The sequence below is a fragment of the Narcine bancroftii genome, chromosome 3 (assembly GCF_036971445.1).
Source record: "Narcine bancroftii isolate sNarBan1 chromosome 3, sNarBan1.hap1, whole genome shotgun sequence".
NCBI lineage: Eukaryota > Metazoa > Chordata > Chondrichthyes > Torpediniformes > Narcinidae > Narcine > Narcine bancroftii.
Window position 1 is genome coordinate 267,889,032 of NC_091471.1, and position 22,951 is coordinate 267,911,982.

A 22,951-nucleotide genomic window follows, 5' to 3' on the forward strand; every position below is an offset into this window, starting at 1 on the left:
TACAAAGGGCGAAAAATCTTTATTTATCCAGATATAAGTTTTGAACTCCTGAAGAAGAGAAAGGAGTTCAATACAGCAAAGGTGATTTTATGGAAGAAAGGGTATAAATTTATACTAAAGCATCCAGCGGTATTGAAAATACTTATTCCAGGACAGCAAAACAGACTATTCTCGGATCCAGAGGAAGCACGAAAATTTGCAGAACAATTACAAAATAGACTGAGAGATGAAGACGTGTAACGAGAGTACAAAAGACTGCGAACTAAAAAGACACATAAGTTTTGAACTCCTGAAGAAGAGGAAGGAGTTAAATACAGCGAAAACGATCTTATGGAAAAAGACTATTCTCGGATCCAGAGGAAGCAAGGAAATTTGCAGAACAACTACAAAACAAACAGAGAGATGAAGACATGTAATAAGAGTAAAAATGACCACGATCTATATGTATGTGTGTAAAGGGGTATATGTGTGTATATATAGTGTGCATACATGAATGTATCCGTATTTAGAGGAAAATATATAGAGTATAGACAAGAATTAATAAGGGAGGGAAATGGAATAGAGGGAATAAGGAGGGAATTAAAAGAGTGACCTTTGTTACATATGAAAATTGAAATCTTTTCTGGAGGGGGCTGGGTGGGGAGGAGTTACGGTCACTGCAAAATCAGCTGACGTTTGTGAGTGAATTCGCAAACCCAAATGGAGAGGGGAGATGTGGTTGTCCGACAAGGGATAAAGGACAACTCAGGAGGGGAAGGGGAGATTGGGGTTAAAGAAGTTTTAAATAGGAGAATAGGGAAAATGTTTGATGTTTTAGAAATGTTGTCTTATAAAGTGTTCAAAACAAGAAAGCAGAAATGGATAAGAAGGAAAGGTAATGATGGAGAAACGGAAAGGGAAGATAAACAAAGTATAAAATGGCTACGCTGAACTATATGACTTTAAATATTAACAGAATACATAACCAAATCAAAAGGAAGAAACCGCTAAATTTACTGAAAAAATAAAAAAATGATATAGCATTTGTGCAAGAAACACATTTAACTGAATTGGAGCACAAGAAATTAAAGAGAGATTGGGTAGGACACGTAACAGCAGCATCGTATAATTCAAAAGCAAGAGGAGTAGCTATATTAATTAGTAAAAATGTGCCATTTAAAATAGAAGAGGAAATAATAGATCCAGCAGGGAGATATGTAATGATAAAATGTCAGATATATTCGGAGTTTTGGAATCTACTCAATGTATATTCACCTAACGAAGAAGATCAAAAGTTTATGCAAGATATTTTTTTGAAAATAGCAGATACGCAAGGGAACATAGTAATAGGAGGGGAATTCAACCTGAATTTGGATTCAAATATGGACAAAACTGGGAAAAAAATTAACAGAAAGAACAAAGTAACCAAATTTATAATTATATCGATGGAAGAAATGCAACTTTTGGATATATGGAGGAAACAACACCCAAAGGAAAAGGAATATTCATATTACTCGGCTAGACATAAAACATACTCAAGAATAGACTTATTTTTGCTATCAGCTCATATGCAAGATAGAGTAAGAAAAACAGAATATAAAGCTAGAATATTATCGGACCATTAACCCTTAATATTGACAATAAAGTTAGAGGACATCCCTCCAAGAATGTATAGATGGAGATTAAACCTCATGTTACTCAAAAGGCAGGATTTTAGAGAATTTATTGAAAGACAAATTAAAATGTATTTTGAAATAAATACGAAATCAGTGAAAGATAAGTTTATACTATGGGATGCAATGAAAGCATTCATTAGAGCGCAAATAATAAGTTATGTAACCAAGATGAAAAAGGACTATAATCAGGAAACAGAGCCAGTTGGAAAAGGAAATAGTAAATATAGAAAAAGAATTAGCAATGAAGGAAGATACAACTAAAAGAAGAGAATTGGCAGATAAAAAAATAAAATATGAAACACTACAAACATATAAGGTGGAGAAGAATATAATGAAGACAAAACAGAAATATTATGAACTAGGTGAAAAAACGCACAAAATTCTAGCATGGCAGCTTAAGACAGAACAAGCTAAGAAAATGGTATTGGCATCAAGGAAAAAAGACAAACAAATCACATATAATCCAAAGGAGATCAAGGAAAACTTTAGAGAATTCTATGAACAATTATACCAAACTGAAAAGGAAGGGAAAGAAGGGAAAATAGATGAATTTCTAACTAAAATTGAACTACCAAAACTACAAATAGAGGAACAAAATAAATTAACAGAGCCATTTGGAATAGTAGAAATACAAGAGATAATAAAAAAATTACCAAATAATAAGACACCAGGAGAGGATGGATTCCCAATAGAATTCTATAAAACATTTAAAGATTTATTAATTCCGCCCCTCCTGGAAGTAATCAACCAGATTGATAAAACACAAAGCTTACCAGATTCATGTAAAACAGCAATAATTACAGTAATACTAAAGCAAGGGAAAGATCCACTCGCACCAGCATCATATAGACCAATATCTTTACTTAACACAGATTATAAGATAATAGCTAAACTATTAGCAAACAGATTAGCAGAGTATGTACCGAAAATGGTAAATCTAGACCAAACTGGATTTATTAAAAAAAGACGCACAAAAGACAATATTTGTAAATTTATTAACTTAATTCATGCAGTAGAAGGGAGTAAAGCGCCAACAGTAGCAGTTGCTTTAGACGCAGAGAAGGCCTTTGACAGAGTAGAATGGAATTATTTCTTCAAAGTATTGCAAAAATTCAGTTTACCAGAGAAGTATATTAATTGGATTAAAGCATTATATAAGGGACCATTGGCGAAAGTGACAGTAAATGGATATGTATCAAAGCAATTTAACTTAAGCAGGTCAACATGGCAGGGATGCCCACTATCACCTTTATTGTTCGCGTTAGCTATAGAACCACTAGCAGAATTGATAAGAACAGAAAATAATATAAAAGGGATAAAAATAAAAGACAAGGAATATAAAATCAGTTTATTTGCGGATGATTTTATAGTATACTTAACAGAACCAGAACTATCAATAAAAGAATTATATAAGAAATTGAAGGAATATGGAGAAGTGTCGGGTTACAAGATCAACGTAAATAAAAGTGAAGCAATGCCTATGAATAATGTGGATTTCTCAAAATTTAAGAAGGAATCACCATTTAGATGGCAAATGCAAGTAATAAGATACCTAGGTGTACAAATAAATAAAAATCTCGGCCAACTATATAAACTCAATTATTATCCACTAATGAAAAAAATTACAGGACGATTTAGAGCATTGGAAAGATTTACCACTAACACTAATAGGAAGGATAAACTGTATTAAAATGAACATTTTTCCAAGGATATTATACCTATTTCAGGCATTGCCAATACACCTGACAGAGAAATTCTTCAAGGAGTTAAAGAAAATAATAAGGAAATTTTTATGGAAAGGGGGGAAACCGAGGATAGCACTAGATAAATTAACAGAATGATATAAACAAGGAGGCTTACAACTGCCAAACTTTTAAAATTATTATAGAGCCGCACAATTAAGATACTTATCAGATTTTTATCAAACAAGGGAAAAGCCAGATTGGACCAGATTAGAATTAGATAAAATAGGGGAAAAGATACCTGAACACATATTATATAAATGGGACGAAAAATTGGTACAACATAGAAGTTCACCAGTATTACATCATCTACTCAATATTTGGAAGAAGATTCATGTAGAAAGAAATAAAACAAATTATCAATTACCAAAACTAATATTGACGCAAAACAAGTTACTCCCTTTTACAATAGATAACCTTTCCTTTAGAGAATGGGAGAAAAAAGGGATTAAAAGAATAGAAAATTGTTTTTCAGGAAATAGATTATTATCCTTTGAACAAATGAAAGATAAATACAATATAACTCAAGATACAGCGCTGGCATATTACCAATTGAGATCCTACTTGAAGGACAAATTAGGAAGCAGTCTGAGTTTACCAGAGGGAAGTAACTTTGAATATGTGATTACAGATACAATGATAATCAAAAGATTTATAACAAATATGTATATTAAACTGCAAGAAAAGGAGAATGAGGAAACAAATAGTAAAACTAAACAAAAATGGGAACAAGATTTAAATATAAAGATAAAAAAGGAAACATGGGAGAAGTTATGTTCTGGAACGATGAGAAATACAATAAATACGAGGTTACGTATGATACAATATAACTCGATACACAGGCTATACATTACACCTCAAAAGTTAAATAAATGGGACCCAACAGTATCTGATAGATGTTTTCGATGTAAAAAAGAAATGGGAACAACAATTCATGCAATCTGGACATGTGAGAAAGTAGAAAAATTTTGGGAAAATCTAAACCACATATTAAATAAAATTACAGAAAACAATATACCAAAGAATCCAGAGATCTTCCTCCTAAGTAACATAAAAAACAAAGAATTTGGAATTGATTTGGAGGATGCACAAAAAAGATTTGTTAAGATAGCTCTAGCCGTAGCAAAAAAATGTAATATGTCAACCTGGAAATTGGAAGATAATTTGAAAATACAACAATGGTATGTAGAAATGAATAAATGTATTCCATTAGAAAAAATAACATATAGTTTAAGAAATATTATTGAAATATTTGAACAAATATGGGAGCCCTACATGAAACACAATAGCGAAAACCTACTGGGGACATTCACTACCTAAATTAACGAAAGAAGGAAATGAAAAGAATTGACTTAATGGAATTTCTTGTTTATTTTTATTGAATGACAACATTGTTTGACTGGTTTAATGTATCCTAGATTTTGTACTTTAAATGGATGGGAGTGGGGAGGTAGGGAGGGTGGGATGGTGGGGGGGGGTGGGGGGGAGAAAATGGCACTGTATATGTTTGAAAAGGAAAAAGTGTGTATCATGGTTAATGTGGTTTATGGTGTGAAAAATAAAAAATTAAATTTAAAAAAAAGTTTCATTTCAGTGTAGAGGACAACAGGCACATGAGGTCAAATAGCTCACTCCTGCTCCAGTCTTCTCTATGGTCAGGATCCAGGCAAGGATAAGCAAAGTGTCGGTGAGGAAACCCATCTCTACTTTGTTCCAAGTACCTGACCCTCTACTGGGATTGCAGGCAGCGCAGAAAACACCACTCACTGCCAACAAAACCCTCCTCGAGGCCTGCTCACCTGTCGACGGACATTGTTAATTTAGTTGATTCTTGTAAAGGCTTGTAATGGAACCTTGTTCTTCCCCAGACATTTTCAACAGGGTGCGCACAGCCTTCCTCTGGGGTTAACAGCACATTTAATGGGGCCACGGACTGAAATCGTAAAATATTTTATGTGGGTAGGAGTAAACACAGAAGAAACTAACTGAACTTGACTGCTTCACAGGGAAGAGGCCCATAAATTTTGAGCAGTGCGCTAAAGGGTCAAGGCCAATATAAGATTAAGAATGGCTGTTCTATGCAACTGACATTGCCATTCCTGATTCCCCTCCTCTCCCTTTTGCTTTCAGGCCCTTTTGCATTCAGGCCAAATATTCCAGCTAAATTGAGGAGAATGTTATGCTGAAGATCTAAAAAGGCACTTAAATCATACGATGATTTGGTGAAAGGAGAAAGGTTTGGGGGAACATTATGGGGAGCTTTTTCACTCAGAGTGGTGAGAACGTGGAATGAGTTGCTGCCGTCTGATGTGGTACATGCCAGCTCACTTAACTTTTAAAAATAAACTGGATAGATACATGGATTGGAGAGGTCTGGAGGGTTATGGAATGGGTGCAGGTCAGCAGGACTAGAGGTATGATGTTTTTGGTGCAGACTAGAGGGGCCGAATGGCCTGCATTCTATGTTGTAGTGTTCTCTGGTTCTATGATGTCAAATTTGCTGGGACTCAGAATGCAGATGGGATACCTAATGCAGAATATATGTTAATGGGAGGATTCTGAGCAGTGTAGAATAACGGAGAGATCTTGGGATCAGTGCCTATGGGACACGGAAAGCTGCTGCACAGGTTGATAATGTTTTTAAGAAAGCGTGGCCTTCATTAGCCGTGGGATCGAGTTGCTAAGCCATGACATAAAGTGGCAGCTACACAAGGCCTTGGACCCTACTTGGAAAATTGCATTCAATTCTGTGGTGCAGCGGAGGTTTGCAGGGGAGGCTGCCTGGATTGGAGAGCGTCCCTTCTGAGGCTAAGGTTGAGTGAACTTGGTCTTTTCTCCTTGGAGCGACGGAGGATGAGGGGTGACCTAATTAGAGGTGGACAAGATGATGAGAGGCATTGATCGTGTGGACGGCCAGAGGGTTTTTCCCAGGGTTTGATTGGCTAATTGTGTAAGGTTATAAGGAGCTTGGATGCAAGTACATGAATGATAGAAGAGATTCGTTTTTTATGCAGGGAGTGTTGGGTGCAGCAACGGTGATGGTGGCAGATACAACAGGATCTTTTAAGGGACTATTAGATAATTAGATAGGTTAATGGAACTGAGAAAAATGGAGGGTTGAGTCGTAGGGAAATTCTAGGGAGTAGGATGGAGTAAAACATGAAAGTCTGCAGACACCGTGATTGAAGTAAAACACAAAGCTGGAGAAACTCAGCAGCACCCTTATGTAACAAAGATAAAGATACAGAACCAACATTTCAGGCTTGAGCCCTTCATCAAGGTGTGAACAAAATGTGGGAGGTGCCCAAACAAAATGGTGGGGGCTGGTGTGGGGGGGGGGAGAGGCAGGCAGAGGAGGCAGGAGGTAATAGAAACAAAGAAGATAGGAGCAGGAGTAGGTCATTCGACCCTTCGAGCCTGCTCCACCATTCAACGAGATCATGGCTGATCTTAAAGTTCAGTACCCCGTCCCCGCCTTCTCTCCGTAACCTTTAATACCCTTATACTGAAGAAATATATCTAATTCCCTCTTAAATATATTTAATGAACCTGCCTCTACTGCCCTCTGTGGCAATGAATTCCACAGATTCACCACCCTCTGGGTAAAGAAATTCCTCCTCATCTCAGTCCTAAATGGTTTGCCTATTATCCTCAAACCATGGCCCCGGGTTCTGGATTTTCCCATTATTGGAAACATCCCATCTGCATCCATTCTGTCCAGTCCTGCCAGAATTTTATATGTCTCGATGAGATCCCCTCTCAATCTTCTAAACTCCAGGGAGTACAATCCCAATTTGTGCAATCTTTCCTCATAAGTCATTCCTGCCATTCCAGGTATCAGCCTGGTGAATCGCCTCTGCACTCCCTCCATTGCAAGAACATCCTTCCTTAGATAAGGTGACCAAAACTGCACACAATACTCCAGGTGGGGTCTCACCAAGGCCCTGTACAGCTGCAGTAAGGTATCCTTGTTCCTATACTCAAACCCTCTTGATATGAAGGCCAACATACCATTTGCCTTTTTAACCGCCTGCTGTACCTGCATGCTCGCCTTCAGAGACTGATGTACAAGTACCCCTAGGTCTCTCTGCACTTCCCCATCTCTTAATCTATTGCCATTCAAATAGTAATCTGCTCTCCGGTTTGTATTACCAAAGTGGATAACCTCACATTTATCCACATTGTAGTGCATTTGCCATGTATCTGCCCAGTCCCTCAATTTATCCAAATCACACTGGAGCTTCCTGACCCCCTCTTCCGTGCACACAACCCCTCCTAGCTTAGAGTCATCTGCAAATTTAGAGATACTACATCCAATCCCCTCATCCAGATCATTAATGTAAATTGTGAACAGCTGGGGTCCCAGTACAGATCCCTGTGGCACCCCACTGGTCACCGCCTGCCACTCAGAAAACGAGCCATTTATCCCAACTCTCTGTCTTCTACCTGCCAGCCAGTTCTCAATTCACATCAATACTTTTCCCCCAATCCCATGAGCCTTGATTTTGGAAGCCAGTCATTTATGCAGGACCTTATTGAAGGCGTTTTGGAAGTCCAGGTACACCACATCCACTGGCTCTACCCCATCTATTTTACCTGTCACCATCTCAAAGAATTCCAATAGATTTGTCAAGCACGATTTACCTTTTGTAAATCCATGTTGACTCTGTCTGATCCCTTCTCTGCTAGTCATATGCTCCGCTATTACATCCTTAATAATGGATTCCATCATTTTGCCCACTACTGATGTAAGGCTCACTGGCCGATAATTCCCCGCTTTTTCTCTACCCCCCTTTTTAAATAGTGGGGTAACATTAGCTACCCTCAAATCCATGGGTACTGATCCTGAGTCTATCGAGTTCTGGAAAATAATTCTTAAAGCATCTGCTATCTGAATGGCCACTTCCTAGGATGTAGATTATCAGGCCCTTGGGATTTATCTGCCTTCAATCCCATCAATTTCCCCAAGACCATGTCCTTAGAGATACTGATTTCTTTCAGTTCCTCCCTTGCATTAGTCTCTATGTTTCCCAACATCCTTGGGAGGTTATTTGTATCCTCTCTTGTAAAAACAGAACTAAAGTAAGAATTTAATTGGTCTGCAAAGGACCTACTCTGGATTTCACCAATCTTTTCCTCTTGACATATTTATAAAAGCTTTTGCAGTCGGTTTTAATAGGTGGATAAGGGAGGGTAGGCTCACCAGCAAACAAGGGAAGGGGGATGGCTCTGTGAATGGGGAGGGAAGGGGCTGAAGAAGGAATGAAGATGGAGGGGTGGGGTGGTGGGGAAGAGAGAGATAAAATGAAGAGTGGGCAGGCAGAAACCAGAGAAGTCGAGGTTAATGCCATCAGGTTGGAGAGCGGCCAGGTGTTGCTCCTCCAATTTAAGGGTTTGACAGTACACGAGGCCACGGATGGACAGGTCAGAGCAAAAGTGGTGTGCAGAATTGAAATGGTTAGCCACTGGGAGATCCCCGACACTGGTGCGAACAGAACGGAGGCGCACGGCAAAGAGTTAGATTCTCAGGTTGGCACAACACTGTGAGCCACTGTCTATTCTAACCGGAGCCCAACAAGTATCTTAATGGCTGTAAATTTTAAAAAAAGAGAATGTCTTAGAAGAGTCGCAAAAGGCTTTTTAGAATTGGAATTGCTTTCCCAATGGTCAGTCCTTTGAAATTTGGCTGGTTTGGGGTGCAGCCCTTGAATCAGCCACTTGATGGCTCTGTGGCCTGCTTTCCATGCTCAGACGGAGAGTAAAGGTGGTGTGGCAGCGCCACCTGGGTGCACAAACTCACAGCTGCACCAAAGCAGAGAAGTGTCCGAAAATGCCAGGCAGCCCCCTCCACATCTGGAGTACACATGGGGCGAGAGAGCTAACAGCAATTGTTTGCAACAAAGGAACTGTTGTTCAATTTGGAGATAGATTCCCAGGGTTTCTTGGCTCCCTGAAAAACCAAGCAGCAATTCTTTGGTCTCGGTCCCTCCTGCTTCCCGAAAACATTGACTCACGCTGAGGGACAGATAGAAATTTCTCTGTCAAATCTACCTCTTTAAAGCCAGCTTTGGGTCATCTTAATGATCCAGTGGCTGTGTTATTAGTTTATTGCCATTGCCCCGGTAGGTACTGTTTGTGTGTCCAGGTGAGTTCTGGGTTTCAGATCCAGTTCAGCAACTTGAGCTAAGATAGTATCTGACCCTCCCACACTGAGGAGGGCTGTACTGGCAGAGGTGCTCTTCTTCAGGCAGAGAGTTATACCGAAGCCGTCAGGTTGATGAATCAATTATAGAGCTTCCCAACAAAGGATGAGTGTACTGGAGTCACCCTGATCATCCTCTGTACTTTGGGAAAGAGGAAGAAAAAAATTGACAGTGCTCAAAAGGGCAGGAGAAACTCAGCATCTATGGGCTGGAAGGGCCTGTTATTCTCTTGTATCCCTAGGTAAGTAATATATAAGTAATTTGGATTATGGAATAGATGGCTTTGTGCCTAAATTTGCAGGTGATACTTAAATAGGTGGTAGGAGAGGTGGAGTTGAGGATACTGAAAGGCTGCAGAGAGTCTTGGATGGATTAGGAGAATGTATTTCATCTGTCACTTTTACCCAATGTTGGAAAGTGTACAGTCATGCACTTTGGTGGAAGAAATAGATGACTAGAATATTATTTAGATGGAGAGAAAATTCAAAATTCCAAGGTGCAAAGGGACTTGGGAGTCCTCATGCTGAATGCCCTAAAGGTTTGCCTCCAGGTTGAGTTAGTGGTGAAGAAGGCGAATGGAATGCTGGCATTCATTTCTAGAGGGATAGCAGGGATGTAACGTTGAGACTCTGTAAAGCACTGGTGAGACTGTGTACAGTTTTCGGCACCTTATTTGAGAAAAAAAACATGCTGGCATTGGAGAGGGTTCAGAGAAGATTTACTAGAGTGATAGCAGGAATGAAAGGGTAAACATATGAAAATCAATTGTCAGTTCTTGGACTGTACTTGTTGGGAATACAGAAACATGAGGCAGAATCTCATAGAGTCATTTCGAATCCTGAAAGGCTTGGACAGAGTAGATATGGCAACGATGTTTTGCATGGTAGGAGATTCTAGAACAAGAGGGCATTATTTCAGGATAAAATGGGATCAATTTAAAACAGAGAAGTGTAAAAATTTATTTAGTCAGAGTAACTTGTTGCCACAGGTGAATATTTGATTAGTCAGGGCATTAAGGGTTAGAGGAAGAGAGCTGGGGAGTGGGGCTGAGTGGGCAGACTCAATGGGACAATTGGCCTACTTCTGCCCCTATATCTTGTGATTTCGCAAAACAAAGCTCTTACCGTATCTCAGTGCTGTTACAGAGTTCTATGTTGTGTATTGACCTATGTGTTGTGTGGTTTCATGTTTTTAAAAAAAATGACAGTTTGCCTTAGAGAGCCAAGGTGAAGGTGGACTGCTGAGAGAGTGGGAGATGGACTGAGCATGTGCAGAAAATGATCTAAAAATTTCTGGACTTGGACGATAACTTTAAGGAGGATAAAGAAGAGATGAACAGGTAAATTTTGACAGTTATTAACGAAATATTCTTTCACTTAAAAATTAAGGAACAAAAAAAAACATTTTATTCGTTGTTTTCCATGACTTCTGTGCATCTGTGGGGCTTATGCGTGCATGCATGCACAGGAAAAGCTTGCTAAATTTAAAAAGTTGGAGAGTTTTTGAGAAATCCAGATTCCCAAGTGGTCTGGATCTTTGGACCTTTACTGTATTGTGCAGACCGAGCTAAACTGTTAGAAGTATATTTTAAGCTATTTGTTTACTATTGGAAGTACATGCTATGGGTAGTTACCATTGTTTAATGTTTTAACCATCATTAATATTCATGTGGCAGGTTTACAGGAACACACAGTCATGGCTGTTATTCTCTATCTTTTAGTTGAACTTGCTGAGAATGATCCAGTCCGTCAGTAAAGTGGACCATTCCTTGATGAGAAGAATTAACTTCCACTTCCATGGGCAATAGATCTCTTGTGCTCTTACTGCTCCACCTTTGATAATTTCCAGGGATGCATCTGAAGCAGGATATGCGTCCTTGTTTACAATACCTTTATCTCTAAAAAGATGCAGAGAAGACATTAATCAGTGCAAGAATCACCGTTTGTGAAAGGTCCAAAAGCAAAATTCCCCAGATGCTGGAATTTTGAAATAAAACAGAAATTTCTAGGAGTAAAAATCAGGGCGGCACGGTTGGCGCGACAGTCAATGCAATGCTGTTACAGTGCTAGCAATCGGGACCGTGGTTCGAATCCCATGCTGTAAAGAGTTTATACATTCTCCCTGAGTCTGTGTGGATTTCCTCTGGGTGCTCCAGTTCCTCCCACCCTTCAAAATAGGTAGGTCAATTGGGTGTAACTGGGCGGCATGGCCTATTACTGTGCTGTTTGTCTAAATTTAAAACTTTTTTAAAAATTACATTTCAGTCAGTCATTTCTCTATTGACAATGAAACCAGAAAAATAGCAAAAGGGAATCAACTAGTCATGCTGACTCTATGTCTTTCTTCACAGATACTGACCTGCTCGGATACTAAGCATTTTTCATGTCTACGTTTTGTAAAGTATGTCTCTTCTTGGCCTAACAACACAACAGGCCAACAATCGAATTAATGTAGGCCATGTAAAGGCTTCGACGGGGGTGGGGGGGGGGGTTAGTAAATAACTTAACACCTACATTTTTTATTCTTTTCCTCGAGACTGAAATAATATAATGGCTGATCCTTGCTTTTTTCAACTTTCCCTCTGTAAGAAACTGAGCACCTCACACACTTCCAACCATTTTGGGCATGACTTCACTTATACAGAAATGCTGGAGGATCTCAGCCAGTCTCGCAGCATCCATCGGAGGTAAAGATATATTACCGATGTTTTGGGCCTGAGCCCTTCCTCAAGGTCAGTAATATATCGTTCCCTCCAAACGGATGCTGAGAGACTGGCTGAGTTCCTTCAGCATTTCTGTGTTTTGACTAACAATCACAGTGTATCACTGGGTCACTTATACCCCATGTAGTATTCACTTGGCAAAACAGGGGATTTAATTTTGAGGTAAAGCTATTAGCTGTAATTATAACTTTCTTTTTGATCGAACAGTAAGCTTTACATTCCCCTCCGCTCCTTTTGATCAAACAGGGATTTATTTCACTTCCTTTCTTCTGTCCATTTCCCCTGACAGCAGATGTAATTTTAACATCTCAAAAGTCATACTTTTAATTTATTTTCCAGATGTTCAAACACAATTTCAATAGTTGCATTGGGGGTACACATACAGTAGAGTTTCTCTTCAATGGATGTCCAGGTGCAAAGACACATTTGAATGGTTTGCTTGTTCCCAATGGGGGGTTTGCCTTTCAGGCGGGAAAATATAGAGTTCAAAACTTCTCTATTTGTGCCTCTATTGAACCCATTTCAGCCCAAGTTGAAATGAAATGCTGGATATGAACCAATAAGTTAGTGTGTAAACATACAATGGGTCTTCCAATTGCGTACTCCAATAGAGGACTGTCATCCAGATGTGTGCACTTCTAATCTGAAGAAGGCAGCAGGTTTGGAACTAAATTCCAAATATATCAATATAGAATTAAAAACCTTCAACGATAAAGTATTGGATTATTTAAAACCTAGCTGGCTGCCTTAACTCCCTTGAGAAGGCAATCTGATATCCTGGCCTAAGTCTGACTCCAGGTCACCAAACTGGTTGAATTTTAATTGCAATTTGAGATGGATAATACATGCTGAGCCAGTAATCATTAACATTTTTCGGCATACAGTATTGTAAGGTCTCTCTTGGACTACCCACACAATCTCAGTAGTTAAAAAGGCACAGCAACAACTCCATGCCCTGAGGATTCTTAAGAAAGTCAAACTGCTGGTGTCCTTCTATCCCTGCTCCATTGAGAGTGTGCTGGCCTACTGCATTCCGACATGGTTTGCCAGCTGCATGGCAACAAAAAAGGGGGTCCTGCAGAGGATCATCAGTTTGGCCCAGAAGATTATTGGTTGTGCACTACCCTCTCTGGAGGAGTTATACAGATCTCGCTGCCTCAGTAGAGCGGCCAAGATCCTGAAGGACCCTTACCACCCTGGTTTTCATCTGTTTGACAGACATAAAAACAGTTTTTACCCCAGAGCTGTATGTAAATTGACACTGCCAAACATTGAATATTGTATGGTTTCGTTTTATTGTGTTGCTGCTTTTCTATTTTATTGTTTGATGTATAAGTGCACCATTAGGATCTGCACTCAATTTTGTTGTACTTGGGCAATGACAATAAAGGTTATCTATCTAACAGGTCCTTTCAGCCCAATTACACTCAATTGATCTACAACCACGGTACGTTTTTGAACAGTGGGAGAAAACCGCAGCACCCAGAGGAAACCCATGCAGAACCGGGAAGAACATATAAACTCCTGACAGACCGTGCTGGATTTGAACCCCAGTCGCTGGTGCTGTAACAGCGTTGAGCTAACCGCTACACTAAATGTGCAAATTGTCCATATCAATTGCTCTCAAGATTTTTTTTCCTCCAACTCACAAACTACTTGAAGATTCCTTTTGTTATGGGACGACCCATAACAAACCCTTGGATGACTACTGAGGGGATGAGCTGGCTACCTTCAGCTACTTCCTGGCTACCTCCAGCTACTTCCCTGAACACTGATGGGACTTTAGTTTGAAAAGGTTTTTGTTCTTTTGTTGTTAAATTTACAACATCGTTTACAGAATACTTTTTTAAAATAATATCAGTCATATTTGTCTTTGCTGTGTTCCCAACAACCATCTCTAATACAGACAAGCACCTCTTGTGGGCAACCGCTTGGGCAATACTGATCTTTCCCATTCTTTCCCACAGGTTATGTCCAAATGCATTGCCACCCATTCTCTTCAACTAACTATTCTTCTATTGCTTCTCTATCACATATGTATCTAAGGTTCCCTTAACTCCATTGGTGTGTTTTGCCTCAAATATCATAAGCTCTATATCTACTCTCTGAACAGCCTCTGTTGAATTCTTTAATAACTCAACTTATGTTTATGACTTCTGATTCCATAGTTATCTAAAAATATTTTCCTCTATGTCTACCATTTTCACTATTTTTTTTGAGGAGTAAGAAAGTGTATTTATGGGGGCAGTGCAGTAGATGTGGTTATTGTGAACTTCAGTGAGGCCTTCAACAAGGTTCCACATGACAGATTGGTCTGTTGGCAAATTGAATTCAAAACTGGTTTGGCAATAAGAGACAGAAGGTAGGTGATAGAGTGTTATGTTTGTCATGAATGCTGAATCAGTGATGGGACGCTTTAATGCAGTGAATGGTTCGAGATGGGAGTGCCAAGGGAGACGGCAGATCCACCAAAAGTGAATGGACAACCTCTTGAAAAATCACAAGATATAGGAGCAGAAGTAGGCCCATTAGCCATCTAGTATGCTCCACCATTCTAATCATGAGGTGATTCACCCACTCAGCCCCACTCCCTGGCTTTCTCCCCAAAACCCTCTGACTAATCAAATACCTGTTAATTTCTGCCTAAATATACCTAACGACCTCACTTCCATGGCTGCCTGTGGCAACAAATTCCACTGACTCACAACCCTCTGACTGAAGAAATTTTTTCTGCATCTCTGTTTTAAATTAACTCCCTTTTATCCTGAAGATATGCCTCTTGTCCTAGACTCCCCTTGCCACATCTACTTTGTCCAGGCCTTTCAGCATTCAAAATTCCTCTGAGGTCCCCCCCACATCCTCTGTACTCCAATGAATACAGACCTAGGGCCAACAATCATTCCTCATACACTAACCCCTTCATTCCTTGTATCATTCTAGTAAATCTTCTCTGAACCCTCTCCAACACCAGCACATCTTTTCTCAAATAAAGCGCTGAAAACTGTACGCAGTACTCCAACTGAGTCTCACTGGTGCTTTTATAGAGTCTCAACATTACAACCCTGCTTTTATCTGCTATTCCTCTAGTCTAGATATAATTGCCATCATTGCATTTGCCTTCTTCACTACCGACTCAACCTGGAGGCTAACCTTTAGGACATCCTGCATGAGGACTCCCAAGTCCCTTTGCACCTCGGAATTTTGAATTTTCTCCCCATCTAAGTCATCACTTGCCCATCTAAAGGAAAAAAATATTCCAGGCTGTGGGGAGTGGATTGCTTTTACATGCAAGAATAACTTCCTTCCATCTTGTAACTTTGCCGCAATTCTGTGATTTCCATCTGCCTGGTCACATTAACAAACCCACCTGGTTTCCTTCATGGCCGACTCAGTATCGATCAATCCGAGGATGCACAGGGTGATCGACACGTTCTTCTTCTGTAACTTGAGCTCATAGCGCAAGGAGTTGAAGAATCCACCCAAAGCAAACTTTGTGGCTGAGTATGAGGCCGCAAAAGGAATGGCAAGCTTGCCTGTTGGAAAGTAGAACTTGGTTATGAGTGTCAAATTCATGCTATGGTTATGATTGCCCTGTCTCTAGCCAATGATCATTCATACATTGGGAACTGAGATAGTGTGTTGACTATTTACTAAGCAAAGAGAAGCCATCAAAGCTGAAGTTGCCTTTTACTTATTCACAATCTCCCAACTTCTACAGGTGTGTTATTGGCAATCCAGAAGGAGGGACATAAGCAGGAGTAAGCTTGCTCTACCATTCAATGAGATGCTGGCTGATTATTGGCTCATCTCCACCTACCTGACTTTTCCCCATATCCCTGACTATGTAAAAATCTATGCAACCTTGCCTTAAGCATATTGACTGAGGTGCTTCAATGGGCAGCAAATTCCACAGATTTACCACTTTCTGGGAAAAGCAGTTCCTCCTCAACTCCATCCTTAATCTAATACCCTGAATCTTGAGACCATGCCCCCAATTCTAGTCTTCCCCACCAATGGAAACAAGTTCCATACCTTTATTTCATCTATGCCTTTCATAATTTTATACATTTCTATAAGTTCCCTCTCATTCTTCTAAATTTCAGCAAGTACAGTCCCAGACAACCTCCTCATCTCTGTACCGCCTCCAAAGCCAAAGTAAGGAGACTAGAACTGCATGCAGTACTCCAGACGCGGCCTCACCAGTAACTTGTACATTTGCAGCATAATCTTCCTGCTTCTAAATTCAATCCCTCTAGCAATGAAGGCCAACCCTCCATTTTGCAACCTTTTGCAATTCATGCACCCAGGCTCCCAGGTGCCTCTGCATGTCAGCATGCTTCAATCGCGTGACCTTTCCTGTAAATAATAATCCTTTCAAAGTGAATAACGTCACACTTACCAACATTGTACTCCATCTGCCAGACCTTTGCCCACTTACTTAACCTATCAATATCCCTCTGAAGATCCCCTGTATCCTCTGCATTTCCACTCAATTTTGTTTTATCAGCAAACTAAGATACACTACACTCTTCCCCTCTTCCAGATCATTAATGTATATTGTGAACCCTATAACCATCCCACAAGTGAGAAATTTACCATTAGGGTGAACCATTGACTAGACACCATTTGGCCCAAAACTCGATGACAGCCAAACACAAATAAAGAGCTGAACCAATTCCTACCCTATATATTTATAGTGATCAAGAAAGGGTCTATGTCCTCATGTATTGTCAAAGGAAGACCACCCGTAAATTGGAGGAGCAATGCCTAACTAACACTTCCCAACCAGATGGGATCAACATTGACTTCTCCGATTTCTGCTAAACCACACTCCCTCTCTTCCCTATCTCTCTGTCTCCTTTCTTCCAACACTCCATCCCCTTCTGTCTCCATTCACAGGGATATTCCCCCCTCCCCTGTTTGTGGTGTGCCTCCCTCCCTTATCCACCTATTACCTTTTGTCTGTGGGACTGTACTCCTCCCCCCACCATTTTGTTTGGGCACCTACTTACATTTTGCTCATAGCTTGATGAAGGGCTCAGGACCAAAACGTTGGTCTTTATCTTTGCTATATAAAGTACATTGTATGACCTGCTGAGTTTTCCGGCGTTATGTTTTTACATCAATCACGATGCCTGCAGACATTTGTGTTTTACTGTGTTCATTGTTTACCCTTCTTTTATATAATGATTAATAGTAACTGTTCATTTTGGCCAAGACCTCCTAACTCTGACTGACTGTCCGAGACCTTTCAAATTCCAATCAACTACCCATCAGGATCTAAGGGGTAGTGAAGGCAAGAATATTATAGGGGAAGAGAGGGCTCTCAGGAGTAAAGCGCAGGGCAGGCAACAGTGAGAATGGAGTTCCAGACAAAATCCTACCGCAAATGGAAGAGATGACTATTATCGACCCGTTGGTTTTGGTTAATGAAGGTAGCGCTGCAGCTGTCATTTGGACATAGCTCAGGAAGTTCACCTGTCATGTTGAAGAAGGAATAATGTATTTAAAATGAGAAACTCTGACAACACAGGACAGGAAACACAAATTCCTCCACAATCATGTACAATTCTGCCATTAATCATTAGTGGGCATAGAACTTTTTAATGCAAAGTTCATGCCAACTTTGATATGAAACCCATAATAGAGGAGAAGGGTAATGTGGTTGGTTGGAGCCCACCAAATTGTTTAAGTCAGAAGGTAATGAATGGGTTTATGCCACATTCTTGGGCCTTAAGCCTGACTCAGACTGACAAAGATGCATACACCAGGATGTTCTTTATTGACTCCAGTTTGGCATTTTCACTCAAAATTGATCAGCGAACTCCAAGATCTGGGACACAACACCCCACTGTGTAAATGAATCCTGGATTTCCTCACCTCCAGACCACAATCAGTGAGGATGGGCAATAACATCTCCTCCACAATCTTCATTAGTACCGAACCACCACAGGCCTGCGTTCCTATCCCCCTGCACTACTCACTATACACATAAAACTTTGTGGCTCAGAACATCAAATTCGCTGATGATACCATTGTAAAGGATTGTATCAAAAGGGGCAATGATTCAGTCTACAGGAGGGAGATTGAAAACTCTGCACTTATACTGAACAAACTTCAGTTGCATGAATATATAAACCTTAAGCATTTTACTTTATTTTCAGTCACATACTTTGAAAACATTTAACCGTTGCTGCATCGGCAGATTCCTCCCCCTCCGTGGACCTGCCCTAAAGAAGAACAGTGACATTATAATGAACCCCTCCTCCCCCAAGTTTACAGATAAAGCCCCTGACTGTGGCGACTCTTACTAAGCAAATATAAGAAGGCACTCCAATAGCAAGCGGCATCAACCAGCTCTTTATCCTGGGAGACATCATTGCTGTTTTACACAAACAGCTGCTACGAGCAAAGCCCAACCAAGGCCCTCCCTCCGCTGGCTGTATATTTGCTCCCATCTTCACCAAAGGTTTATGTGTTACTTCAGAGAACATTTACTTTTTCAATTGTAAATGTATGTATTTTTTTACTTATTATTTTATTCTTATCTATTTCAAATATTTACATTTATTTTTCTTTTGCTGGTTGTTTGAGACTGCCAGTTGCTTGAATTTCAAATACCAGAGGTTTCACTGTATTCCCAAAAGCTGTTGCAGTTCAGAATATATAGGACAAAGACTGAATGTAAGTGATGTTTTACCAAGGTGCAATCTTCAGTAGTTACATCAGATACTCAAGCAGTCATGTTAATTCAACACGAAATGTATGTTTTCCTCTGTTAAAATGTGCACGGTTGATTTTTACATTTCAACCGAAAATCACATAGAAATTAAGTAATTTTCAACAGATTCGAAAACTTACTTGCATCAGCGAGCGGGTTTGTTCAGCATTCCCATTCCACATCAGTAAAGAAACATATCCAATGTGATTCAAAACCAAATAGTCCAGAGAACCTGAGGAAAGCGAGGAATAAGACTGCATTCTATTCCATCCTGGTCATTGCCCGACTGAGCCATTTCCTTCTGTATTCCAAATATAGTTACGCACACTTCCTGATTCATGCCAAATTCAAAGCTCCATCTTGAACCTTTCATTCTGATAGAGGCTGATAAGAAATACAACCCTTAATGTCCCCATCTCAAAAAGTAGCCTCAGAGCCAGGTCTGATTAGTACTGCACAAATCACACCGTGTGTGTGCATGCACTTCAATTAAAGACAGAAACTCAAAAGACCAATAGGACTCAGGGTTAGTGCTTTGGAAAGGTTCCCAGGTTTGATTGGTCACATATTATGATCAGCGAATTTGGAGATCAGTGCAATGGGTTGCCAACTCCATTACACCTCTTTAAATCTGGAGTTCAACTTGAAGGCCAAGGTTCAGATTGATAATAGCACGTGTGTCATTACCACATGTTTTGTGATAAGGTGGAAAGCTTGGTTTTGCATGTTGTCCAGGCAAGACACCCCAAACTTAAGTACACCAAGAAGTCCAATAATAACACAAAAGCGCATGGCGTAATGTTACAGTAAGTCAGAAAAGTGCAGGGTATAGTGTTACAAAATCAATGTGCTGGGTTAAGAAACAAGTACAAATAAATCAGGGCAAGGGGGTTAACTTTTGATGCTGAGACCTTGATTTGAGGGTCTGGTAGCACTGGACAACAAATATTTTCAAAAGAGTTGCTTCCTGAAAAAAAAATGGGGATTACGATGGACAACTTGAGCACAGATTTGTTGCATCATGTAGGGAGTTAGCGAAACATTAAATGATCTTTTATTGAATTTAGCATGTTTAATCGCATAATGACGCTGCTACATTGCATTAGTTCAACTGACCTAAATTTAAAAAAAAGTATTTTTATTGAGTTTACATAGATACCATACATATAGAAAACAAGAATGGAATGCACAATAATAATGTCAAATGACCATACGTATGATTCTTTGTAACTGTAATACCAAGGTAGTTAAATTGATATTACACAATCTTAAAAAGAAAATTAGAGTCCTCCGGCTCAGGTGCATTCAAAGGGAAAAGTTCACTTTTATGCAGATTTAATCTCTATCCTGAAAACTGACTAAATTGAGAATGTCTTGACAGTAAGGAAGTGTCAGGGCTTGATAAGAAAAGCAAAAGATCATCTGCATAAAGGGCAACTTGATGTTCATTTCCCTTCCTACAAATCCCTGAAATCTCAAAATGCAATCGCTAATGGATCTATGGCCAAATCAAAAAGTAATGGACTTAGAGGACACCCCTGATGGATTCCACATTGGAGATTGAAAGGTTGCGTCTGTTGAAAATTGTGAGAATTGAAGCCATAGGGCATGAACCCAATTATTTAATCCATGAAATAAAACATAGTCCAAAATTGAATTTTTCTAAGATCATAAATAAATGCATCCATTCAACTCGGTCAAATGCTTTCTCTGCATCAAGGGAAATAACACATGTACTGATGAATACAAAATATATAATATTAAAATAAGAGTAATTTTTTAAATAAAACCAGTCTAATCTTCAGAAATGATAGATTGTAAAGTATTCTCCAATCTACGGGCCTAAAATTTAGCCAGAATTTTTACATCAACATTTAATAAAGAGAGAAACTCAGTGGGATCTTTACCTTTCTTTACTATGAGAAATATACATGCTTCATTAAATGTTGCCAGGAGATTATTTTACTGCTAATTTTAATTTGCACTTAGCAACTAATGCCTTTTATGTCAGTGACAAACAAGCGATGTCACTTTTTCACAGTCACAACATCCTGGTGAAACCTTTCACCATGTTCATCATCAACTGCACCAGGATCATCAGGGAAGACGTCCAAGTTCGAATGCAGAAAATGAATTTTCAATGACAAGTTTGCACTTCATGGTTTTTGTCTGCTTGAAGTAGACTTCAAATATGACTGGAAATCACAAAAATTATATCTAAAAAAAGTATGTGATAGCAAAATGTTAAGGTGATATTTTGTGATCAGCAGTCCAAAAATCCATAAAATACACCCAAAAGTGTTCATGAAGCAAAATTTTCTTGTCCAGTGTAACAGCAGGAAAGAAAATATCCCCATTCTCCCCCACCTAACCCTCATCACATCCACTCTGGTTCTGTGTAAAAGCAACACAGCTAGTCCCGCTCCTATTCCACATTCACTGAAGAGAGTTATCTAGCACTATTTTGAAGATTGAATCCTCCTCCACTATTACCCCTGAAAGTTAATTTGCTACATTAATAAATACTTTACCAACTATTACTCGGCCAGTCAAGTAAATGGGCTGAATTTTCCCATCATACCAAAGCCATTTCTTTAGAAGAGCTATCCATTTAGGGTCAATTTCATCTTTCTTTCTTGATAACCCTATTATTAGTTTCATTTCTATGTTTGACAATTAGCATCAAACCTTGTGCCCCTTCAGCTTAAGAAATCTATTGCAGGAAAAAAATGAAATCTCCCAATTTATTTTCTCATTGATTAGAATTAAACATTTACCAAGTTTCTCCAAGGCAAACTGCACCACTCGATCTGCACCCTCTGGATCAGCCAAGTCAGCAGAGATCAAGAAGACTTTCCGAGCACCCAGTTGCAAGCATTTTTCCGCGACCTTTCAGAACAGAATGGTTAGAAATTTAGGTTTATGAGAAAATGGTGACTTTTCAACCAAAACATTTCAGGAAAGCATTAGAATGGCCTTTTGTTGTTTCCAGGAGGTACATGGAAATCACATGTGAAGAAGGAGGATATCTCAGACATCTTAGAATGGAAGCCCTCATCCTAGGAGCAGATGCAGTGGAGACAGAGGAATTGAGAGATAGGAATGTACTCTTTACAGGGATGGGGTGTTGTTGAGGTAGCTGTGAGAGTTAGTGGGTTTGTAGAAGATACCTATAGATAGTTTGTGGATAGAGATGGAGACAGAGAGAAAGAGAGAGAGAGATCAAGATATGGGCGGATATTCCCAGAGATGGACCAAGTGAATTTGAAGTCAGGGTGAAAGTTGGCAGCAAAATGGATAATGTTGACAAGTTCATCATGGGTGCTGGTCTGTGATGTCATAGAATGGAATGAAAGGATTAATCCTGGGAGTAGAATGATGTACCTGTTCCCCATCACAGTCACAGTTAGATTGTTGATCTCAGTACATCCAAGACTAGTGTGACAGTATATAGATATGTTTTTGGGAGATAAATTGAGGCAGGTTTGTTAGTGTAGGTCACATACAAACACTTTAACACAGATCTTATTTAAAATATGGAGCTCTGCTCATGCTAGACATGTCGGCCCCACTGCCTTTGCAAAAGCTTTGGAGAGTGCCCAAGAGACTTCACTCATGGATTGTTGTTTACAAAAGGCAGCATATGAAAGAACTTGTCGGAGCCGTAGATTGTCTGGAGGAGAACTTGATGTTCTAAGAGGGTCAAGTGGTTTTGCAAGCAGAGAGAGTCAAATGAGCTTTGTGTGTGTGTGTGTGTGTGTGTGTGTGTGTGTGTGTGTGTGTGTGTGTGTGTGTGGGAGAGAGAGAGTCACACACATAGAGATCGGTTCTACAGTTTTAAAGTCAGAAGCAACAGCTAGGACTGGAACTGGAAAGCTGCTGAAAAACCCCAGTTGGAAGATGGGTTG

At 39.7% G+C, this 22,951-nt stretch overlaps 1 protein-coding gene across 3 annotated transcripts in view; it reads right to left on the minus strand.

Moving 5' to 3' along the window:
• Positions 1 to 10,983: 10,983 nt before the first annotated feature.
• The window catches only part of LOC138758734 (hydroxysteroid 11-beta-dehydrogenase 1-like protein), a 40,503-nt gene continuing 28,535 nt past the window's right edge, over positions 10,984 to 22,951 (minus strand). For all 3 annotated transcript variants that reach the window (XM_069928070.1, XM_069928069.1, XM_069928068.1), the window contains exons 3-7: positions 21,821 to 21,932; positions 19,184 to 19,275; positions 17,707 to 17,800; positions 15,690 to 15,855; positions 10,984 to 11,497 (exon numbers count right to left, since the gene is read on the minus strand). In XM_069928070.1, coding sequence (XP_069784171.1) covers positions 11,317 to 11,497; positions 15,690 to 15,855; positions 17,707 to 17,800; positions 19,184 to 19,275; positions 21,821 to 21,932 — 645 coding nt within the window. In that variant the 3' untranslated portion in view covers positions 10,984 to 11,316. The remainder of the gene's footprint in view (positions 11,498 to 15,689; positions 15,856 to 17,706; positions 17,801 to 19,183; positions 19,276 to 21,820; positions 21,933 to 22,951) is intronic.